We start from the raw sequence: 24610 nt of genomic DNA on the forward strand, positions 1-24610 counted from the left end.
TTTTGGAGAATACACCTCGGGAGAACGTGAAAGTGGCAGCAACTTATTGGGATGATTCAATTTTCAGGAAATATTTTAAAGAAAAAGTACATTGCCAGAATAATTTATAAATACGCTTTATAAGTAAAAGTGGTAACCACACAAAACAGTGGTTTGCCTTAAGAGAATGCTTGGATAGAAAAGTGAAGCTCTCCAAAGGTGCAGTGATATGCTCCAGGGAAGCCATATTCCACTGTCTGAATGAATGAGGAGCACAGAAGAACCACGGCTGAAATACTGTTACTGGAAGTATATGCACATGCACAAGAAGGTGGACTGTCCTGAGAATCTGGAAAAAGATAAAACCACACCTTAGTGCATGCTACAGATCACTAACAAATGTCTGGCCATCTGCTAGAGAATAAAGCTGAATCAATACAACAATTCAAGTTCCTTGCATAGTATCACAGTCTGAAATAAAATTCAGTTTCATACTTGGATGTATAAGAAAGGTTGTGGTAAAGCTGTATGCATTACAGAATTATGTATTCCAACTATTGGACATAATTTTCTTCACTCTTCTCTTGTGAAACCTAAGAAGTTCACCAAATCCAGTAGTGTCCTGCCTCTGACCCAAAGGGAACTTTATAACACAGAGTTGAGGCTCCAAGGGGGCGGGAGAGGTCAGAAGAAAACCACGTTTCCAGCATTAAACAAACAGGCCAGAATTGTTCTGTTAGAAAACCCTGATTCTAACTGTAGAAAGAAATTAAAAACAGAACAATACTGACCTAAAAAACGCATAAATGGTTTTGTAAAAAGGTATGGAATCAAAAAGGTAATTCAAAGAAAAAAGGGTAGGCAATATTTGGCAACCCTGTTCCATAAACTGTGATCTTACCATAAATTGTATTACTTACAAGCATCAGTTGTTGTTATGGGACATCACTTCGCATCAAACACAATGACAAGCTATATTAGCATAATGGGTTATTATTCCCAGATCCGTGTGATCAGTACTCCATGGCAACCCAATGATAATGAACGGCTTTGTCAGTAAGAAAGCATGTACAAAACTATATGAAGCACAAATCTCAAGTACCTGAAATGGTACGTAAGGTTGTTAATAAATTAAGAATTTAAACACCAGCATTGACATTTCTTTCCATATATACATGGCAAGAGGCACTGAAATTTTCAGCACATTTTCAGCCAGCCATCACCGTTGTGGGGACTTGGCATTTCCAAGACACTTTCACTCAGGGCTCAAGTCAGTTGAGAAGTTGGGTGATAAACCCAGCCTATGGAACTGAAACCAGAAAACTAACCCAAGTGATCAGGTGAGTCGGGCAGCAGCTCAGATCAGGATCCACAACAGCCAACCTGGGCCCGACACCGCCTTAGATACATCCCCACATGGACCTCACATTGTTGAACCACTTCAGAAGTACAAAGCAGAGCAGAAAAACAGCTCCTCTCCTTTTCAGTTTGGCTGTAACCGTTGCCGAAAAACTCGGAATAAAGAACTTATCAACACCAATTTAGTGTAGATAAGCAGACACTTCTTTATTGACGGCCGGGTGCGCGGGTGGGTCGTCTCACGAACCACGCACACCTGAACACCAAAATCATACACCTTATATTGAACTTATTCATTCATATTCATTAGATTTCCAAAAAATGTTATGCATATTTATTAGATTTCTGGGAAGTTATTAGCATATGTTAATGTCCTTTACGCAAGTGCATTGAAGGTCGCTGGTGGTCTTCTAGAGTCCTCTGGTGGTCTTTCATAGTCTTCCTCACTTGTCCGCTTCTTGACCTCCTTTAGGTGATTCTGCGCAGTTCGGCCCTTGGCAGGTAACTAATTGTTTCTTGGCAGGTAACTACAAGTTGCTTCATAAAGAACTTATCAGTTCCCATTAATTTGAAATTCTGACATCTTATACATTCTTCTAGGTTATAATATACTCCTACAAATAAACACTATATCCAAATTATCTTAAATCTTAAGCTTGTTATCTAAGTTCTAAATGTTCCTACTAGATGATTTTGGCCAATTCCTCCGGCCTTGGTATAGGGTTATACAGAGGATTTCACAGCAGCTGTTGGTTGTTGCTTAAATGTGTAAAATGCAATAGAGATATATATACTTTTGCTAAAATATTTCTTCTAATTCTATGTTCCTATTAAAATTGAATATGATTAATTCTAACTAATAACAAATCAATAACAAATCAGTAACATAATTGTTTTTTATGTAACAGCTTAACAGCTAAAGAACTCAGCCAGAATGCGGTAGCCTTGGTTGAAACTCTTAATTAAACCTCAGGGATCTGAACTCTCATCTCCCACCTTCTTGGAGAGCACTCTCATTTCCTGGCTACTGCCAGAACAGTAAGGATTACCCATGTCCTGCTTGCTCAAGGTTTGGCAAATTTGAAGAAAGAATTCAATGTGCTTCGAATTAGAGAAGAAATATAACAGCAAGCAAGGCTCTAGCTCAGTAGTTGCCACTTAGTTAATCAATGAGTGACAACTACTAAAAATTGTGTGATAGATTAAATTGTAATAAAAAGTAACATTAAACAATAAAGGTATTTGGGCAAGGGAATGCCTACATTGGTAAATTACCTCTTGTTCTTGTCACTGTGTGTTAGGTAGACTTCACAAATGCCTCCAAATCAGATCCTTCAGATATTTCTACCTGTTTTCTGCCTGAGGCTGAGCCATACTAAATAACTGCTGTCATGAATTCGTCTTCTTCCTGGGCTTCTTTTTGAATCCCAGTTTATTGTCCCACAAAGCAGAGCAATGGGTAGGACAAGAATCAGCCTCCAAAGCAAGAATTGTTCCAGATGCCCCTCTCTTCCTAGTTAAGACATCTCTGGTTTGGCACAGTGTATCCTTGTGATATTAAATGCCACTATGTAACAGCTGCACAAAAAATACAGGAACTTTTAAATGCTATAAAATGCATATTACACTTTTTACGTACCCAGTCCAGACCAATCATCGGGACCAAACTACTAATCCAAATTAAATCAGTCTTTCACATGAGATAAAAAGATGCCAGGATAATGACCAATAAAATGAATGTCCACTTACACCAATTTATTTTCTTCTACTTCATTCTAACCAACAGTAAATGCTGCATTTGTAAGAGTAATATTTGTTGCATACATTTTTCCTAACATCTTTAAATAAGATAAATGAAAATGTGAAAGGATTACAGTTAATCAGATGATTTTAAAGACCCTGGGTATGCTAAATATGACCCTCACAAATACTAGGCACTTAACCAAAAGCACGGGGATGGATGCTCTCTGCTGCAGCTGGACCCAGGCTAACTGGCCCCTTCTCTCTCTTTAGGTGGAGGCACAGTGAAAACCCCAGGACTCTGCACTTCGTGCATGGGCCCACTTCAGTAGATTTTACCTGCTGGGCAGCTAAGCACTTGAGCATCCAATTTGACACGACAGAGGGTGAAACGCTCCTGAGGAAGTGGAAGGATAGATGAGAAAAGTCACTGTTTAATGAAACATGATTACCTGGTTCAGGTGTTTAGACAAATCTCAGGCATGTCTGCGAGGTGTACACAGGGGCTCATAATGTTTGATTTACATCCTAAGATCTGTATGTCCTTGGCCACCGTAGCTGCTCAGTAGACACAAGCTGTTCTGAATTATTTTGCCTTGACTGACAGAAAAGCACAGATAGAACCAACCAGACGAGCTATTCTGCGGCAACTGTCTAGCTCTATCATAAATGCAACGTAATTCAAGAATTAATTTAAAATATATCCTTAAAGATAAAGCTGGATAAGCATCCTGAAATTCTGAAATCTATACAGTAATCTTTTATTCAGTATTTCAGAAAAGATGATGTCATAGAAGTGAGTTATAAAAGATGAAATTGCAGACATCAGGCATAAGGACTGATTAAAAACTGTGTTATGTGTTGTTTTTTTGTAAAACTTTACATTGTATTTTGATTTTATGATTCCGTAAAAAGAAATCAAAGATAATTTTCTTTTCCTGAAAAAAAGTATAGTCTAAAACTTCATGTAGAATATCTTAATACAGTAATTTTAAAATATAGTTTGTGGGTTTTTAAAAAACACACATGAAATCAGTCTAACTCCAATGCCGCTGATGTAAACAGTTATGTACTCCCTTGTCTTCATAAAAAAAAGCCTTAGGACAATGCTTGGCTTTTATATCTTACTTAAATTATCAATGCAGATATTTATCAGAATTTCATGACACTGTGCCAGTTCTTGCACAGTTTATGGAAAACCATAGCTATAATTTGAATCCACAGTGCATATGATGTATATGATACAAAACAGAAAAAAGAGTTTGAAAGATTGTAACTGATCACACTGATCATTTGTGCCATAAGAAGTTCAATGACTGAAGATCATTTTCTGTATTAATCAGCAAGATACAATTTGTTATATATATTTGTGCACACACACGCACTTACATAATAAATGTAAACTATATCAACTTGAAATGTCATTTCTGGATTTAATATTATAAAAATGAAAACTTTATAACAAAAAGTCATGGCCTGAGGATATAATCATAATATAAATGTAATCTTTAAAATGCATGACATCCCAGTAAGGCAGGCTTTAGGAGAATTTACCAATAAGGTTCAAATTTGGTATGTAAATGTTTAGGATATGTGCTAGCTCTGCAAGAGGATCTGAATAGTGTTATACACCCTTTCGTACTTAATCAAGAAAAATGCCTGATTAAAATCAGTGGCAGCAACTTTGTAGAAACTATCTCATTATTTTGCAGGAATAGATTCCTTCTGTAACAAGAAAAAGACTGCATGAAATAATAATAGCCTTTATGGTTCCTTTATGGAACTAGAAAGAATGGTGTTAATATTAGGCAGAAAGCCATTCTAAGTATCTATTAGTATCATAAGCACATAATAAATCTAAACAAATCTCTAACTTGACAGTAGTGTGATGCTTCCATTTTACTGCTTGAAGGACTACTGTTTGCCCTCAAAGAAATTAAAACCCCCTTATTTGTAATTGCCATTCTCAGCAGCTCTGCTGTAATAGACAGACTTCTGGGTTTCCCACTTTGGGCAAAATAGAGCTGGAATTTGGCCCAGGTGCAGCTATGACTGTGCAAGGACCTTCTCCCACTGCAGTTGCAGAAGACAGTCAACCCTACACCTCTTCTTCCAGTGAAGAGCTAGCCCTTACACTACAGTTTAAAAATGTAGCCAGTCTTGTTTTTCATGTTTCAAAAATAAGTTCTGTCTCAAAAGACATTTACAGATTCCCATGTAAGTACGTTTTCAGATTTTTACTCTGAATAACTCCTCATTTCATTTGAGTGTTCTTTTTTTCTCATTTTTCTTTGCTGATACTTATACACTCTAATGTAAGGATTATCACAAATGTCATCAACATGCTATTTACCTTCTTCCAATTCCCTAATGAGGATATAAAATAAAATAAAGCCGAGAGTCCATCCCTGCAGTACCCAACTGCTTAGCTCAATCTAATGTGACAAGAAACCATCAGCAAGGACACTTCATTTACAGTGTCTCATGCCAGTTTTTAACACATTGCTCATAAAACTGCAATGCTTGAAAGCATGCTGAGTGACACAAATTCACTAATACCCAAATACATGCTCTGTTTCTTCATTCAGCTGAGAACTCTGTCAAAAACCCCCAGATCTGTCTGACATCCTCCCTTGAGAGATCCTCGGACAGAGTAGCTTTTATTATTAGCTTCTACACTACCTGCCGTATTGGAGACGAAATGTGTTAAGAAGTTATCTGCTACTCCATTACAAGTAATAATAAACAGAATAATAGTCTGGTAAGAGTGTTTCTTTGTACATCTATGTGCTTTCCGCTCTGTACTGCATTACCTCATTGGACTCAGGCTTTCAGAAGTGAAAATGATAAGCGAGGTAATATAGTGGACGTATGATTAATCTGATGCCAAATGTACCAACTGTCGACCCGCTTACCTTAACAGCACACACAAGTCACTTGCCGCTCTCCTCACCTGATAACATTTAACGCTTTATGTCACCTAACCCGAGCACTAAGGCAAAGCAAGTCATACCCTTTGCTGGAGAGATTTGCTACATAGCAAGGATGTAGGATGGAAATCACAGCTCCTGCACTGCATTCTGCGTTTGGGAGGGGATTTCTCTGTCTCTCACCTCCCCCATCTCCCCAGCTGCTCACTTCTTACTCCAGCTCTACAATCTGGTGTGTCCTCACGGCTGTGCCTTCCCCACTTCAGGCTTCCCATTCCAGTCCCAGCCTCCCATGCACTGTTCCCCTCGCCCATCCAAACGCTGCCCCCCTCATCCACCCAGTCCTCTCACCCCCAATCCCATCCCTCCTTCCATCACTACCCCTTCATCCACCCCTTTCCAGGCCCCCCTTGGCCCCATCTCCTACCCTCACTCTTCCTTTCCACTCCCACTGTCTAGGAAGTATCAATTCCCCTATTTCTAATTCCTCCCCCACGATGAGTCCCCTGTCTCTTCTCCCTTCGTTCCTGCTGGCTCTTTGCTGGGCTCGTAATTCATATTCACCCTCTCCTCCACCCTCTCTTTCTTTGTGCAGTCACCGTATGGAGCCAGTTGGCTGTGTCTGTCCCCCGCCCACCCCCAGGATCCTCTTCAAGAGAATTTTTAACATGAACAAACAAGAGTGTTTTTGAATTTTTGCATTCTTAGAGAGGGTAGAACCACTTTTGTGGAAAATTCCAAAATTCACCTTCAGGGACATTAAGTTTAGAAGAGCTTTAGCCCAAACTGCGGAGCTCAGGAAATATTATTGGCAACAGAAAAGAGGGTTCTTACACAAAAAAGTAGGCACAGCGATATCCATACATAATCATTAACAAGAATTTGCCTTTTTCTATCTTTTTATAAAATTCCAACCTCTCTAGAGTAACAATTTAGTTTTAAAAGTTCATTAAAACAGTAATTCAAATGATTCCAGTGATTTCACTTGCCATAGAAGTTTGCAGCTCCCTGTAACACCCACTTCTACCTGCCCTGTCCCTTACTGCTGGAATACATGACAGACCAATCAGTAAAAACAATCAAAATTTTTAATTTCACTTTCCCTTTAAAAATATTTCCATCTTCTATTTTATGGCATACATGTTAAAGATTCACTATGGACAAGCTGAGACTTTGCTTAATTTACTACAAACCCCAGTGACTTTTGTATTTCAAAAGCAGTACTATCCAACATTTGATTCCCGGAGAGTTACTGCTCTTGATCAAGAAAGAATACATACATTGGTCTGCCATGTTTTCCTGCCTATGAGTAATTGAACAAAAGTCAAAATAACCACCTAGCTTTGGTTCAGATAGCACGCAGATAAAGGGTGTGGTGAGGTTATTTGTTTCAAACATCTGCCTTCAAAGAAAAAGAATTACAGCTAAGTAATCTTCTCCTCATTTAAGGCATGAGTAGTAACAAATATGTACCCTGTGGAATTTAAAATAATCCAAGGACATTTCCATTTTAAAATTACTACTTACCGCCAATTAAAAATCTCATTAGAAATAATAACTAGTTGAGTCATGATTCACAATGTGTCATTTGGCTACAAAGAATGTGAAGGAAGAAAGGTTCTTCCAGTAAAGGAATACGAGACAAGGTTTCATTTCCAGCTCTAACACAGGTTTCATGTGTAATCTTGTGTTTCTCAGTTAATTTCTCTGTTTCAATTTGCCCGGTAATAGCAATAAAGGAATAATACTTCCATCTTTCATATTCATGTAATAATGCTGAAAGAATTTAAGACTGTAAAGCTTCCAGATGGGAAGCACTGTATGAATATTATTATAATGTAGACCATTGCAAGCAAGGTATTTGCAGCAGTTTCCCTGCATCTAAACTAATGAATGTCAATTTGCATCTTGCGAATGCATTTTAAAATAAACAGCACTACAAGTTTTGTGTGCAATGCTCTCAAAGGTGTGACTGAAGCTTGTCTCACAGCTGGGGTACTTACAAAGGCTGTCACAGCAAGGATTTTCTTATGTCTAAGAAGACGGGAAGCTTATGCTGCAATTTTTTATCAGGTAGACTTCCCTCTCCACTACCTAACAGACTCTTTTTACAAATTCTGTAGAAGCTTAGGCATCTTTAGAAAGTCTGCTCTTCTACAAATTGTTCTGAATTTGGTCAACATGTTCAAAAAAGGCAGGCAGACTGAATAAGCTTTGCTTCCATTGGAAAGCAGACTAAAAATAATTCCAGTTACCTGGGAACAAATTGCAAAACCTGATGTCAGTTAGCTTAGACCACTTTCAACACACAATGTCTCTTTAATATGCACAGAATAAACTTTATTCTGAAAATATACAACAATATTTTACTGTGAGTGTATGCAGAAACCTACTCTACAAGCTTCTCAAGGAAGAACTTTGGCTAGAACTCTATACAAGTATCCTCCTGACTAAAAAGGCAAATTGATCCAGAATTTAAAGACATTCGTAAACAACAATCAGAAATGCAGCAAGAAAGATAATTGCATATATTCTGTTCAACAAAAGTTTTGCAAGGGAATCAATATCAAAACAAACAAATTAATAAATGGACATCCTTTGAAGTTTAATTAACTCCACATAGAAGCTGAGACTCTTCAAAGTTACAGAGACAGAGGAGAGCGAGATAGCTTGAGATCAGGAAAAAACGTTAGTATAATGATCACCTAGTTATAGGAGAATTCTTGCAAAACAGTAACTTTGGCAGACTTCTGTGCTGAGCCAGGTACTACTGGTTACTTATGAATTCAGGGGAATATTAACAAGCCTTTCAAAGTAAGACCAAAACCATCTGCAACTTCACAATTATAAATAAAATCAAGAACAATAATAATCAAGATCTGTTACATTCTTGTGATCTGTCCTTGTCTAACACCAATACAACATCTTCACATACTGGCTGTACACAAATCACGACTCCTGACCCGCTCACTGACTAGTGAAAACCACAGCAGCCTCTCTGCTTGTAAGCATTTGTGCTACAGTTGATGACAGCAAATTTCTGAAAGCATAGAAAGTATTCAGGATAAAGACTATATAGCATGTCTTTCAAAAGTGTCCTGTGTTTTTCGTGTGTAAAACTTCTCTGTTAAGGCTCCAACCACCTAATTAAGCTCTTTATCAGCAACACATTCCCCTGGAGACATGTGATAACATGTCACTACAGTGATCCCACAGTATTTACGAAACAACACTCGGATTTCTCTTCAAACCAGTGGTCTGAAAAGCACCCCAAAATCTCTCTGCTGGGATGTGACAGAGCTGAATCTCTCAGGCGGCTCTGTAATACCAGTTGCATCAGTGACCTTGATACGCGCAAACACCAATATTGTTGGTGGTCTCTCTATATTGGTGATCTCTGTATTTAATGCAGAGGACGAAGCAAGCAGCATTCGACAACTCAGTGAAACCACTGCTACTTGGCCAAGAGCAAACTAGGAAGCCAGTGTTTCTCAGATGTGTTTCATTCAGGCACTTGTTTTAGCAAGCTCTGCTGTCTGCTGAGTATAGAAAAACTCTGTCATCCGTTGGTTTTGAATGTGACTAATTTGCAATATATAAAACATCATAAATATATATGGAATTGCCAGGCTTCTCAGCAGTTCCCTCAAGGAAAAGAGTCTGTGCTCCCGAACTCTGGACTGGCACAAGTCCTAACTTTCCCCGTTAGCAGAAGTGCCACATCAAGGGGCACTCCAGCACCTGGCAGCCAGAGGCTGGAGAGACCTTGCTGGTGAAGACTGAGGCAAAGATGGCACTCAGTACAGGCCAGGGTCACTAAATCCCCTGCACCATTCAGCGATGGGTCCACATTTTCTCTGTTCAGCCTTTTACCACTAACGAAGCAAGACAAACTCTTCTTGTTGCCTTTGATATCCATTGCAATTCCCATCTCCAGCTGAGCTTTGGATTTCCAAGCACCACCCCTGCATGCCCAGGCAATGTTTATAAATTCCTCCTCCGTAGCCAACCCCTGCTTCTGACTCCGATATACTGCCTTTTCTGCACTGGAGCTCAGCCATGAGGTCCCTCAGAAGCCAAGCTGGTCTCCTCATATGTCTGCTCGTTTCCCTGAGTATTGGGGTGTCCCATTCTCGTGCCTGGAAGATTCTGACCTTAAAGACCTGACAGCTTTCCTGAGCTCCTTTGCCTTTCAGAGCTGCCCCCCATGGGATCCCACCTAACAGTTTCTGAAATCTGAAAAACTGAAATCCGCTCTCCTGAAGTCTAGGGTCCACACTCTGCCACTCTCTCTCCTCAGTCGTCTTGGGATGGTGAGCTCTGACCAGTTCTTCCTTGTTAACGGATAGCAGACCCAGCTGCACTTCACCCCTGTTGGTCCCTCATGTATCAAGAAGTTACTTCCAACACCCTCAAGAAACCTTGACTGCTTGCGTCCTACTATGTTGCACTTCCAGCAGACGTCAGGAGGTTCAAGTCCCCCACGTGAACCAACATCAGCTATTCAGAAACTTCCTTAAGTTGTTTAAAGAAGGCTTTGTCCACGTCCTCCTGATTGGGTGACCTGTAACAGATTCCCACCATCACCCTGTAACCCTCAAAATACTCTCTTCTGACCCTGACCCACGAACTCTCAAGCACACTGTCACCCACCCACCCCATAGAAGAGCTCCATACACGTGAGAAGCTCCTTCACAAAACCAGCAACCTCCACTCCCCGTCTCCCCTGCAGGTCCCTCCTGAAGAGCTTGTATCCATCCATCACAGCGCTCCAACTGCCTGAGCTGTTAACACCAAGCCTGCTATTGCTATGAGGTTGTCTCATGACCGCATGCAGCACTTGACTCCCTCCTGCATGTCCTCCAGAGTGCGTGTATTTGTATACATACACTTAAGGTGGGTGTCTCTTCATCCTGTTTTACAGCTCGGAGGTCTCTCCTGTTCCCTTTGCCCTGCACCCTTTGCTTTCCAGCCCTGTTCACCGCTACCTAACCGAACTATGGGTCATAGTCTCCCTCCATTGCCATTCCTAATTTCAAGCCCTGGCAGGCTGATGAGCCGGTTGGCAGATGTCTTGCCCTGCTTTGTCATACTATTAAACATCTTTCCAGTTACATTCTTAAAAAATATAAACAGTAGAAGAACTTACAGTATCTGGCTGAAAGAGCTGCTGTAAAGTTTGAACGTGATGTTTAGTATTCCTTTTAGCTGATGCCATAGACAAAGGATTGGACGATTCAGAAGAAACTATATTAGAGAAGAAGGGATTTCCTTTCTGTGGACAATTGATTCAAATCTAGTTTAAGTAACTGCAGAGAATGAAGAATCACCAACTCACAAATAATTCAGCTACCTACCTCTGTGAAACTATTCTGCAGTCCAAATTTATCATGGAAAAAACAATAGCAACAACAATTTCACTGCTGATGCTCTGAAGCAGAGAAGAGAGGGATGCAAAAGCTAGACTGGCCTGGAGAAGGAACTAGCTCCAATATTTAGAAACAGGCACAGGTACAGGAGTCACCATTAAGAAAGTAAGTATGATTCCCCATAAAGCTCCACCAGCCTAACAGCAGGAATCAGCCAAAACTGCCTCCTGCTCCTAATTGCTTATCCTTGTGCCCTTCCTTATGCTGACACCAGCATCTACACCAGTTTAGAAAGTTTAACTAGCAGGATATTAACTCTACGGGTAATTAGGGTGGGAGAGAAGGGGTAGGAGCACCAGGACAGGAGGTTGGGTGGGACTGTCCCTCCTAGGCGCAGCTACTGCAATGCCACGTGTGCCCACTGTGGGTTCAACACCCACAGGAATTCAGTCACTAGGGCTACCAACTCATAGCAAATGTGGAGCACTTACCGATTGCTCAGAAACTCAGGAATGAATACAGAAAATAAAGCTGGACAAGCACATGCATTCATAATTCTGGAAGTGGGGAGCTGCTTCCTACTGTCCCCAAATCAATATAGAGAAGAGAGTTTAAACTATTACTTAAAGGAGTGCCTCAAAAGTGAATAAAATACAAAAGGAATGTAAAGTAGCAATTTGGCTTATATCCTCCATTACTAAACTTTGAACATTTTTGTACATTTCATACACCTAAGGTAACCTGTGTATTATCGCTTCCCTCATATATATATTCCCTTTTATATATTTTTAATTTTTATAATTATATATATATACAAAAATAAAAAATATTACAGCTTAATCAGTGATATTTTATATACATAGAGGAAACCACAAGAACTGTTAGTTCTTTCTCTGATCCTTTTGAACAGTAACTAGCTATATTGGAAAAAAACAAACTGCTGGCAATTTGATAAAACCAAGGATATCACAAATTAATCACTCTAAGTGGATACTAACAGTATAACAGAATAATTTTGTTTTTACCACAATTAAAATTGTCAGAACCTTTATGCAATACCTACCAGCGATCATCTATGCCTAGTTTATGCCTAGTTTCAGACTATTTTATATTTTGAGATTAGGACTGAAGTTTTTTTTGTTTTACTACAAAACTTTATGTACTAAGATTGCACTCAAACTATTTGTGGATTTTTTGCTACAGTAATTCAAACTTCTTAATGACAAGCAAACTCATTGTGTAAATAAACTGAATTTCTCAATTTTTTTTCCTCCCAATATGGTAGAAATTATTCTGGAAGTTCCTGAACAGAGTAGCAAACATCAAAACAAGTGAAAATCCTTTTGTAAGAGTTCTCAGGTCCCTAGAGTCATAAAACTTTCGCCTTCCCTTACTTCTAAGAAGAACCATGCCAAAATGCAAGTTCTAACACGGGTACCACCAGAACACAAACGGCCCAAACACTCTGGTTTAATACGTTTCCCTACAGCTCTGTGGAGAAGAGGATCGGATCTGCAGACAAATATAAAGAAAGATGTCCTGGGAAGTAACAGTCACCACCATCAAGCAAGTCACTTCTCCGCTGACAATCACAGACCACTTAGGGCTGAAGAATACACTAAGCACCCTAATTTCAGGCTCAATGGATAGAGCAATCAATTCCCTTCAGGCAGCAAGACAGCTTGAATTAATAGCATCTTTTGTCCAAGGCAGAGTCACCCGCCAAGGCCTGAGCAGACGCTAACCTTCGTCCCCAGGGCTCCCTAAAGGCGGAGGCTGGGGACGTGGCCAGCTCTCTGCAGGTGTGTGAGGGTGAGACCTCGGCAGCAACCAAGAGGAGCAGGTCTAAGCATGGTCCCAGCCCCGGCCGCAGGTTCTCCATCAGTGCCAGCCTGCTCTCCTGTTTACCACGGCCACATGCCCCCGTCCCTTCCCCAGCTGCAAGGCCACCCACCTGCTTCAGGCAAGAACCGATCCTTTCCCTGCAGGGTGAGTTTGCGGCACGTCAGCTTCTTGAAATCAGCTCACTTTTGGGTCTGCAAGAGTAGGAATGCCAGAGCGAGAGAGATGGCAGGGAAGGGTAGGTTCTTCTTGTTCAGTGAATGTGTTTGTTTAAGCGGGCACTGAGAAACACGAAGGAGCCTCTTTCCTTCATCGATATCTTGCTACAAAGTCTGATAGCATGGTGTGCTTAGCGTATCCAGCTTTAAACAGGTCTATGTTTGCCTGCAGATAACTGAACCCTTGCAAAACGGCTGTTATCATCTTCCTGCACAATAAAATCTTACTAGAATATCAAACTAGCGCACCACAGAACTTAAGACATAATGCAGACTTTCACCTAAGAAACTGCCCATGGCCTTCCCTTTCTCTCGCTCACGGACACAGGACTTCATGAATATTCTCTGTAAAAAGGTTGAATTTTATTGCTAAATGTATTACATCCATTTAATGAAGGAGTCAATGTCCTTCATTAATTTCTGTTCCTGACACAGCAGAAACGTATCCTCAAGAGCAGAACAGAACATTGCTGACCACTTGGCAGCCAAACAACCCCTCGGGCTTCGCACCAGCCCCAGAGAAGTTCCTCTGATGCCTGATGCTCCTCTGACAACATAACTTGTTTTGACGCTACCACTGTGTTCAGCTCGGTATGCGACCAGCAAGCCGCGGAGGAGCCGGAGGTCCTCCTGGGACCGTCGTGGGATGCTGCTGTGTTTGAGCAATGCCAGCAATAGCTGATGCGGGTGCCTGCGTTCCCCCAGGATTAAGCTGTCTCTGACGTTACCCCCACTAGCCGGTGGCTTTTGCCAGCCACTGCTACGGGGACCGGGCACGCGGGAGCACTGACAGAGACCGGTGTGTAGTAGGATGATTGTGCAATGGGCTTTGTACAGCACAAAGTTAAAGACGATGATGATATGAGGATTTTGATGTGGGTGCTGGCTATAGTGAAAGAAGACAGGGAAGGATGGGCTATGGGAAAGAGACCTGAAGTCCTAATACTGAAAAAGGCCTTATTCCAACTCTGAATTAAATGCAAGTCCACAGAAAAAAAACATCTTGCCACTCTAAGGTGTATAAACAAGTGTTGTAATCCCTACACTAAGGCCCTGAAGATAATTATGTTCTATGAGAAGTGGCAAATAAAATTAAAATGTTCACTATGCAAAATGTGTGCTCTCATTCCATTACACAAAAAGACACCTTAAAAACTATCTCTATTAACTGGGAGACTATGAAATGCAGTTTCTACCAGCCCACATAAGAGCTGACTTGTGAGAGCACAAGTGAGCCATCTACCTGTGCCGTTTGAATTCTTCTACAGAATCGTTTCCTCCAATAAACTTAACTGCTGATCTGATCTAGAAACTGCAAAAACCAGAAGTTATTAAAGAACTTCCTGAGGTTTATACTTATGGTACTCCAGCGTCTTGTAGCTTGACTTTTAAACTTCTATACAGATTTCTTTTTTTTTAAACTGTGAATTTGAAAAGTGCATGTGGAAATTAAATTCAGGATAAATCTAATTATCTGATTAATTCAAAAAGTAAAAATACTCTAAGTAAAGAAGAGATTAAAATTCTTAACATTTGGAGTCATGTTATTCTTTGAATAAATCACAAATACTTATTTACAAAAAGTATTTTGCAAGATTTCCATAACAAATCTGAGTAACAGACTCTTAATCATCCTAATTTTGGTGAGCCCTATTTTATTCTTGTCATTTTATTGACCTCAGTGTGCCAAGTGAGCACTACTCACCTTGAGTAAGCATGGCCCTTTTAGCAGTAATTTCAAAAAGAAGTAATGCAAATGATTAATGCAGTTGTTGACTAATGTAGCGTCAATCAGAAGTACTTGAATATTTAAGAAAACATCAGAACACAAATGAGATCAGTTTGGGAAAAAAAAAAAAAATTATTCTAATTTTCCAGCTAGAGAATCCCAATTCTGATCCCATCTCCAACACATTACAGGAATATTTTCCAGAACTGCATGACGTGCATGGTATCTTGTTGACAAGTGCAGAGCAAAAGTCTGTTCTGAGAGCTGCAAGACGAGTATTTTGCGGACTCTCAGTCTGGTGGGATGATTCAAAGCCCAGACTGTGACTTGGCTTTTTGTCCCCTAGGAAGAAGAGTGCATGCTCACTGAGAACACGCCACTGACTGTATTATCCTGACTACAATAGTTAACAGGTACCTAAAATGAACCAACTCCAGTGCCCAGAAATTACCTGCCTCCTTAGCTGGTTGATGAACATGAAAATCCAAGCAGCATGCTAGGTGAACACCTCTGCAAGTGCGGTGTGACACTGAACTGAAATCCTGCCTGGCATGTTAAGAATGCTAGTTTGTTAAACACCTTAGAAAGCAAAATCAGAGAAAATTGTCATCCCAGGTAGAATAACTGAGTATATTTCATGGTATGGTATGGGCAATGTGTGCAGTTGGCAATCTACTGGAAAACGTTAATGCTCTGTGCAAGCCAAAACACAAATCAATAGAAAGGAATGGTTTTGGTGGGACTATAAAGCCTGGGAAGGATAAGTGCTATTTGCAGCTACTGTTTTAAAGTACTCATTTGCAGAAACATACGGGGACAGCACCTCTGCACTATTACCATTCGAGCAAAATATATAGTGTAGGACCCAAAGTTATTTTTCTTTTGAACAGTATATTAGACCTCTTTCTACTAGGTAAATGCCTGGCATAATTTATAGCTTACTTCTGCTCTTGGGTATGCAGACACAGCACCTATTCTCTGAAAAACATGTTCCTGTGCATGCATGTGCAAGCTTCCCAGCAGTTTCTCAAGCAAGGGAAGTGTTTTCCTCTGCTCCACCCATCACATAGCAGAGCTGAAGAAAGCCCTAGGTTTTTTGAACTCCCTACTGTCTTCTTATCAAACAGTTTGTTTTTCAGCTAGAAAGGATCTATACAGATTTATGAACATAGCCTTCCAGACTGAAAGCAAAAAAAATAAAAAATAATTGGCAACAAGGTTAAGTCAACCTGGATTAATTTACTGTATTACCTCTTAGTGTTTATTTAAATACAGTAGAAAGTGTGTTTATCAGCTAAAAGAATGTCAGAAATACCAATTATTCATATACTATTTCCATTTCTCTAAAAGAATTTCATTTAAGGACTTCTAACTTCAGACTAGAAACATCTCTGCTGTTTTGAAATACTTTCAAGATACTTCAATGTAGAGGAAAAAGAAAAAAAAGACTACAAGGTTAAATTCAATTCCATAATGTAGACCTTTTTATATTCTTAAGTGCTAGTTTCACTTAAAGTTACAGTAGTCTATTGCAAAAATAATGCCAGAACTGATTTGATTTCTGCACCATAAAGTGACTTGTTTTTCTCCTGTCATAAACTGTGACTAGCTTGTTATAAAATATGTGTTGTCACAATACACACTTATGTCCTTAAGTATTTCATTAACATTAGTCCAAAAAGGTAACTAAACCATAAAATTCTGTTCCAGTCCTTGAGGGATCACTGATTTGAATGAATATGCCCTAAATATTTTGGAAGGAGGGCAGATAAGCAATGCTGTTTAGGTAATAGTATTATTCCCTGGTGGCTTCACACTTGTGGTAGAAAAACAGATTCAGACAAGCACTACACTGTTACTGAGGTTACAAATGACCTGGAAAAATACAGTTTCTATGGATATCATTTAATGAAGACAAGTCTTGCATGTCACACATCTAATATAGTGTTATTTTTATTTCTTTGTAGGTATTCAGATACATGCCTTGTATGAAGCAGATTTTGCCATTTTTTTGTACCATAGAATTTTAAAATACTAGTCTTTTATGCAGAAGTTACTGAATTATAGATAGTGGGATGATCAGAACCTTACTGCATTCATAGCCAAGTTGGATTTTTCCAGAGACACTGTGTTCTATCTTTTAAAAACAGTTATTATAGAGATTTAGCACTGTTAATACAAGCTTCTATAGAAAAGAAATACACTGTTAATGTATTTTAAATTAAAAAGTAAATTTCTGCCAGAGCATGGCCTTACGTAATCTGAATATATTTGCAAGCACTAAATTTTATTCAGAAATCTTCATTACATAATATTGCTAAAAATCTGAAGAGTGATTGATTTAAACAGCAATGGAAATCAAGAACAGCAATACTGAAAAGACCAAGGAAGAGTAAAATGCTATTTGTTTACATTCTGCAAAACCCAGCCTGGATTAGATAAACAGATGGATTCTTTCTGGATAGAAATATTGCATAAGATTCTGAAATTAAGCATAGAGGGTGGGAAGTGCAGCTATAAGCAACTGATGTTTTGCTTTTCATCACATTGAAATAATGACTTTCAGACCTGAAGTATAATAATAATATTTTTGTCCTCGGTGCACAATTAATAAAATCCAACTTCTGAGCAATGCCACACCCTTGTGATTAAACAGCATTTTCAAAAATATTTAGATAAAGCTTGAACAAAGCAAATAAACACGTAGGCAGGAAATGCTGTTTGGAATGCACTCCCTGCAATGTACTATTAGAGAGAGCCAGAAAGCAGCCTAACTTCAGAATTCAATCAAGCAAAATCTAGTATAATCTCATTACAGCCTTTGCAGTTAATGAAACCTATTTAAATCTCTGACATTCTGATTTTTAGAGCTGACAAAAGCAAAAATTATTTGGTTTAAATAACACAAACATATAGAAATATAAGATTTTATCCTTTAGGTTATCCTAGCTATTTACCAAGCAATGCGTAATATGAAAAGATTATTCTTCTGCTACTCACTATTGCTCCAGGATTTCAGTAAATATTTGATACTGATTTCAAAGAAGCCTGAATCCTGCTGGCTAGCCATGTCTGCTGCATACAAAGAGGCTTCTATAATTCTGAGCAGCTGAAGTGGCAGGTACTATGTATGTAGATGTGACTGTCACCAGTTAGTGATGTAAACGAGGGGTCAGAGGAGGAAATGAAGTCTCCGCAGATCCACTTCTTCCGTTCATGGTAGGTAAGCTCATTAAAAAAAAAAAAAAAGCTCAACAACAACAAAAACACACCATGAGATTTTTGTCCTTTGCTGTTGCTCCGGGGCTCGTGCTTAATTCTATCTGCAGAGTATTTTATTCCCTCACCCCCTCAGTATGTATTTTCATTTATTCCATTCCACAACTGGGCAAATTTCTTCCGGTCAGTTAAGGCATATGCAGCACCACAGCACTTGTTCCATAAGCACACTTAGAGTATCTTCCTGAAGGGTGTCGGAGCTGTGCTTTTAATAACGTGCAGTCTGTCTGTCTGAAGCTTTTTTTCCATCAGAAGCTGACAGCCTGAGCGTATGCACCTCCTCGTGTGAACCAAGTATCAACTTGAAGCCCCGCTGAAACCGTCTCTTCTGCAGCTGGAGGAATTTCACATGTACTGTTTAGCTTTAGGAAAAAACCCCACTCTCTAAGGAATATCCTCTGCATGCTCTGGTCAGCTGCTCTCCTTCCGCCTGTTTCCAAGAAGAGCGCGCTGAACTATACACAACTGCATCATGCTGCGGTAAAGCAGAGCTGCACCCATAGATCTGATTGCAGTGACGTTGGGAAAAAAAAACAACGCTCCCCTCAGCCCAGTTGCACAAGGGAAGCACTTCCAGAACACTAAAACCACGGCATTCAGACTGGCTGCTTCTGCTTTTCTTTCGCTGCTACAGAAAAACGTGTTGTCATTTTTTTTCTTGACTTTTTTTTTTCCTCCCCCTTAACAAAGATGAGAGACGGCAAGCTGAATTCAGAATGGCAAACAAACCAGAGAGCTCACTGCTTGGTATTCACCTCCAAAAGAGCCACAGAAAATTCTCAGTTTGATGTCATTTTTATCTTCCGGAATGTTTTTTTAAAAAGGAACTGAATTCACGTAAGAAAATGAGGCAGAAGCAATTCACTGATTGTTAATCTTTCTGTATTTTCTACAAAATACTTAATTGCTAGCTACAATTTCCATATGCCTAAGGTTTTATTTCAAATAATCACAGTACATCACTATGCATATTTTAATGGTAATGAAGAAAAGAAAGAAGAATCGGTTTCCCAAGTACTTTTTGTTTCATATATTCTTGGTATCATCCTTCCAGATATTATTTCCTGGGAATAACAGCACTTTTCTCACTTAGTGGAATAAATTTCCTGCAGTATCTCACAATTACAGTATCTGAGCCAAAACAGAGCTTGTCTGCTGCTGCTGCTTCTAAAAACTTTGTCAGCAATTACATTTGCATGTTATTTTTAGTTTCAGTATGCAGAATATTTCATGTTTGGATTGGAAACTGAGGAACACAAAGGTCATTGAAACCAAACTCCTGTGGTTCTCACTGAAAATATGCTAAATGTCTTCTGTAAACACACCTCATCTAGAGATAAGGTTTGGTGTCCTCAATAATGGAAGGTTGTTGTGGAAACTCACTTTATAAACCTTCTTTCAACTCCTAAATGAAGTTTACTCAAAGCCGGTTTACACCCTTTCGTGAACATGGACTAGCAGACGTGTTCAGAGTATCTCAGGTTTGATCTCAGCAGCTATCAAAGAGATCTGATCAGCTCTTCCTCCCCATACTGTTAAATATCATCCCATTGCTGTCAGCCTGGGCGCCCAATTTCTTTTGTGAGACCTCCCTGTCCGTGTTTCCCCCCCCCCCCCCAATGTCTCCTCATCATACCATCTCATTTTAACCGGCACACTCCAACTTTTTACAGTTAAATTTAAATTTAATACCAAATATGGCAAGTCCCAAGACCTAGGACTGATGACTTCCTACCATCCCACTAATTGATTTTGCAGCAGAGACAATGCCAGGTAGGTTTGGAAGTCCTTATTCATCCTCACAAACGCTGCATTAATTCTTACATTCAAGGATTTAAGTAATAATTTCCCCCGTGGTGCTACATCAAATGCTTTTCTGAAGATGACTGATATATTAATTTTATCACAATTCTTTTGTTGAAAATAAAATTATAACATTAATTTGCAAATAGTTTTCTTTCCTAAATCTGTTGGATTTTATCCAATTTTCAATTAAACCCACACCCTTAAATATAATCTCCCACCAAATTTTTTTTTCAAAGCCTTGAGGGTAGCTGAGGTCAAGCAGCCTCTCTGTTGATATGGATAATTTTCCCCTCATAAATTCTGTGATTTACAAGGCAGAATCTCTCTTTTGATGGATTCAACAAAAATTTTATTACCTGAGCTGCAACTTCATCTACCCACTCTTCCGTTATTACAAATGGGAATTTATCTGGTTTTGTAATGTGAATGTGAAGATCTTCAAGGTTCTTTTCTACCTCATAACTGATTTTTTGTTTTGTTTGTATTATTCCTCCTACTTCTGTGCCTCTACAAGGCTTCATCCTTATGGAAAATAAAGGCAAGGCATTCAGTTAGTGGTGTTACCTTATTCTTACTCTACCACTCATCCTCACTGGATCCCGGACCCTTTAAAAGTGATGTTCTTGTTTCAAAATTGTGAACGACCAAGGACGTTTAACCATTTGCTTTTAATTCCTTCACATATCCTTACCCAGCTGAACTTTTGATAGTGCTCACTTTAAATTGACACCCTCTAACCTCCAAGCCACAACTGTCTTCACTAACAATAAAATGGGGACTCTTCCAATAACTCCGCAGTCCTTTTCCATAGGAATGGTGGAACATTCAATGAAATGTCTGGGACACCAGTTTAAAACAAACAAAAGAAAGTGTTTCTTCAGGAACTTGTGAGCTTCTGGAACTTGTTGCTACTGGAGGTCGTGGAGGTAGACAGTATTAGCAGCTTCAAAATGCTGATAATAAACACAGATTCAGCTCTATAAAGGATGCTAAAAGGACCAGGTAGGAAAGTACTCCCCTCTAACCTCCCTAATACAGCAATGCAGGTACTGGGATGTATATGAGAGGGATGGGCTGCAGGAATTGGCTACGCCTGCGTACACTCTTCCCAAACAGCGTTTTCTATTGCTGCTGTCGGGAGGGGAATAGCAGGTGAGATGGGTGACTGGTGGGACCCCATGGGATGCTCCCGAGACTCTCATGTTTCCCTCCCAGGCAGAATGAAAAGTTCAAGGTTTTGTTGGTTGGTTGGTTTTGGTGCTTTCAAGTTAAAGAAATTTCAGACATCCCCTGTAGGCGAGTACTCGATTTCTTCCCTGTCACTAACCAGTTCCTTTTATTTCTCATAGTTTGTCTTTTCAAAACTGCAGGCCTATCCTTGCTTATCGTGAATCGGCTTGTACAAACATGATCCAATAATGTTCTGTCATTTGTCCTTCTTGGTCTTCACCAGTTAGCAAGTCTTGGTCTTCACCAGTTAGCAAGTCTTGGTCTTCACCAGATATCAAGTCTAACCAGCACAATCTCTTCTTGGATTTGCGATCATTCAGCGAAGAAAAAAATGGGCCATCACACCCAAGGATATCTGGATTTGACTACTGGAAGTAGAGTTTGTGTCTGGGATGTTAAAGTATCACCCAATGCCTACTTGCGCTTCCCTGTGGACTAATGTTAAAAAGGCTATAGCTAACTTCAGCCCTCTCTCTAGGAGTGGCAGATCCCCTAGCATCTTTTTTACTGACCTTCTCCCAAGTGACGTAGAGCCAAAGTAATTCCATTTCATGTATAGGAGTCTTTTTTTAACATTGCATCACAACATTAATATACAATGCAGAACCTTACTGCTTTCACCTTTTAGTATTCTTTCTGAAGAAGATGTTTACCTATTGCACACTTCCACTGACAATATGCTGTCATACTAAAATATTGAACTTAATAGATGTCTTAAAACAAAGCATATTAAAGAAAAATGCCACCAGTCTTAGCATCTTATGACAGAGTTCATACAAAATACAGATTTTACATTGTGCTTCCTGATCTCGCAATTGTACTAAGGAGAGGTACAGGCTAAGAAACTGCTTTCAGTCCACAAAGCAGTGTAATGACCTACAAGAGGAAAAATTGCCCCACTACTTTAATACAGGCATTCGCAGTGCAGTATTCGTACTATTGTTAAAATTTACTTCAGGGCTGATACTCCTCTATTATCAGTTCTGCTTTAGAAAGTACTACCCAGAACATAAATGCCCCAAAATTTAACTTTTGATCTAACAGCTTCTTTAAAATAAAAAGTATAGCCACTGAAAATCTTACTGATTTCTGTCATTAAATAATCATAAAATATTAAAAAAACCTTTTAAGTGCTAAACTTCATTTAAATATTTGCCAGTCTAAATCTGATCAAATAGGTAAGATCATGGTTTTCCCCACATTTTGGAAACACTCCTAAAACAGCTATAACACACTGAAATGGCAGAAACAGCAGCCTTCTAATATAGTGTTCTGAACTTATTTTAGGGAGGCTGACAAGACTAAAAAGTTCTGAAGTTATACAGCTTCCATTTTAATTCTCGCTGACTTTATGATATTTAGAATTTAATAACGTATTCCAGGTTGTGAAAGATAGACAGGCATAAGCATACAAAATCTGTCAGTGTAAGTAAGCTTTCTGATGACGGATATTACAGTCTCACATATTTACAAATACAGTGGGCTTCTTTTTACGACATTACTACATGGGAGCTTATGATAAATTAATGACAATGTAACATTTTTTTCACCATAACAAATCATAGATCTATAATGCAAGGCTTTTCATAGGTCTACCATCATGAAGCACCTGCTGATTACCATGATAACAGAAGAATTGTTTCAACTATAAACATTTGTATGTAACTCAAACTCCACATCCGTGACATGCAGTGCACCTTCTGTTCTCTCATCTGCTTTCTCAGGTCAGAGGTAGCACATATCCAGGAGCCTTGGGTACCTGGCTCATACCCTCCTCTGACTGAACAAGTCTGTGGAGTTTCCATGCCCCAACTTTGGGAAAAAAAAGTTGGGAGAAGCTGTTCGTCAGCATGGCCAGAAGTGTTCTCGTGAGCAGAACACTGCATGAACAGCTATTTTAATTGCAAAACATCTGAAAAATAGACTTCCAAAACTTTCACTCAGTAAAAGAAAAAGAATAACAAAAATACATACCACTGGAGGCATTCAGAGTATCTTTCTTGAGGCATCCAGCTTAGATGCCTACGCTGGGAGGTGAGTGCCTTCAGCATGACTCAAGAGTTCCCAAGAGTTCCAGTACAGAGCACAATTATTTTCTGAAGCAGACCATTTCTCTTCACTGTCTACACATGATACTTAGGGGAACTACTTTCATAAATTGGGTACTTTATTTACATTCTTAACATTTAGTAGCATAGGTACTCATATTGTTTACACTTTCAGTGTCTATTTATAACAGTCATATAGGCAGTTTAGTCCTCTACATTCTGAGCAGTGTTTGCAGGAATCCTTAAAAAAAGCACATGGAGATATGAACATAGCAGAGTCATTTCAGGGCTCATTCTAGCTTGGTATGAAAGGATCTATTTGGATTTTGCAGTCTGAACTCTTCAGAATCTGAGGCTAAATGCAAAGAGTAGCTGAAGGCCTCCAAGAGATGACAACAGTAACAAAACAAGTATAAACTATAGATGCAAATTTTGTACACGTAATTTCCTTCCTAGTGCTTACACACTGATTGTCTTCCAGTTGCAGAATCCAATAAGTAGAAGAGTGTGTTCCGTACTTGTTGCTAACAGAATGAGTCTTTTAACTTATGTAGCAAGTTATTATATTTTTGATCTCGAAGGACTCTTATTCAAACTCCATCAACAAACCACAGTGATTGTATTTATGAGTGCACAAATATCTGCTAACAGTACAAAGCCTCTCCTTGGCCTGCAGTGATACATCTTTATAACTCAGTCTCTCCTACAGTGTCATCCTGCAAGATAGGAGCACTTCAGCCCTAATCTAGGAAAAAACTTAAGCAAAACACAACTTTTTGTTTACCCAGCTTGTGCTTAATACCTTGCTTCTACCTTTGCTAGATGTCAGTCATTCTGCTCCTGCCCAGCTCTCCACAGCTTCCAGGTAGTGATGTGGACACAGATGCCAAAGCCAAAAATAACTTTACTGAACGGCTGGAAGTTTTAACATAGCTTTTTATTTTCTATGGCTTCACTAAGTCATATAGCTTTTCCTCATTCATTTGGGTCAAAGGCTACGTCCTTTTAGCCAGACAGTGCTGTATGCTGAATTATACCCATGTCTCTGATTTCCAGGTAATCAGCTTGGATTTACACTGGT

General features: G+C 39.4%; 1 protein-coding gene across 4 annotated transcripts in view; it reads right to left on the bottom strand.

Annotated features, from left to right (window-relative positions):
- FRY (FRY microtubule binding protein) overlaps positions 1-24610 on the bottom strand; it is a 252456-nt gene that overhangs the window by 156808 nt on the left and 71038 nt on the right. For 2 of the 4 annotated variants that reach the window (XM_049822899.1, XM_049822898.1), the window contains exon 1: positions 18167-19108. The exons of the other annotated variants lie outside the window; for them this stretch is intronic. In XM_049822899.1, the coding sequence (XP_049678856.1) occupies positions 18167-18236 (70 nt within the window). In that variant the 5' untranslated portion in view covers positions 18237-19108. Of the gene's footprint in view, positions 1-18166; positions 19109-24610 lie in introns of those variants that run through there. 4 annotated transcript variants of the gene reach the window in all.

This window comes from Accipiter gentilis, chromosome 19 (assembly GCF_929443795.1).
Source record: "Accipiter gentilis chromosome 19, bAccGen1.1, whole genome shotgun sequence".
NCBI lineage: Eukaryota > Metazoa > Chordata > Aves > Accipitriformes > Accipitridae > Astur > Astur gentilis.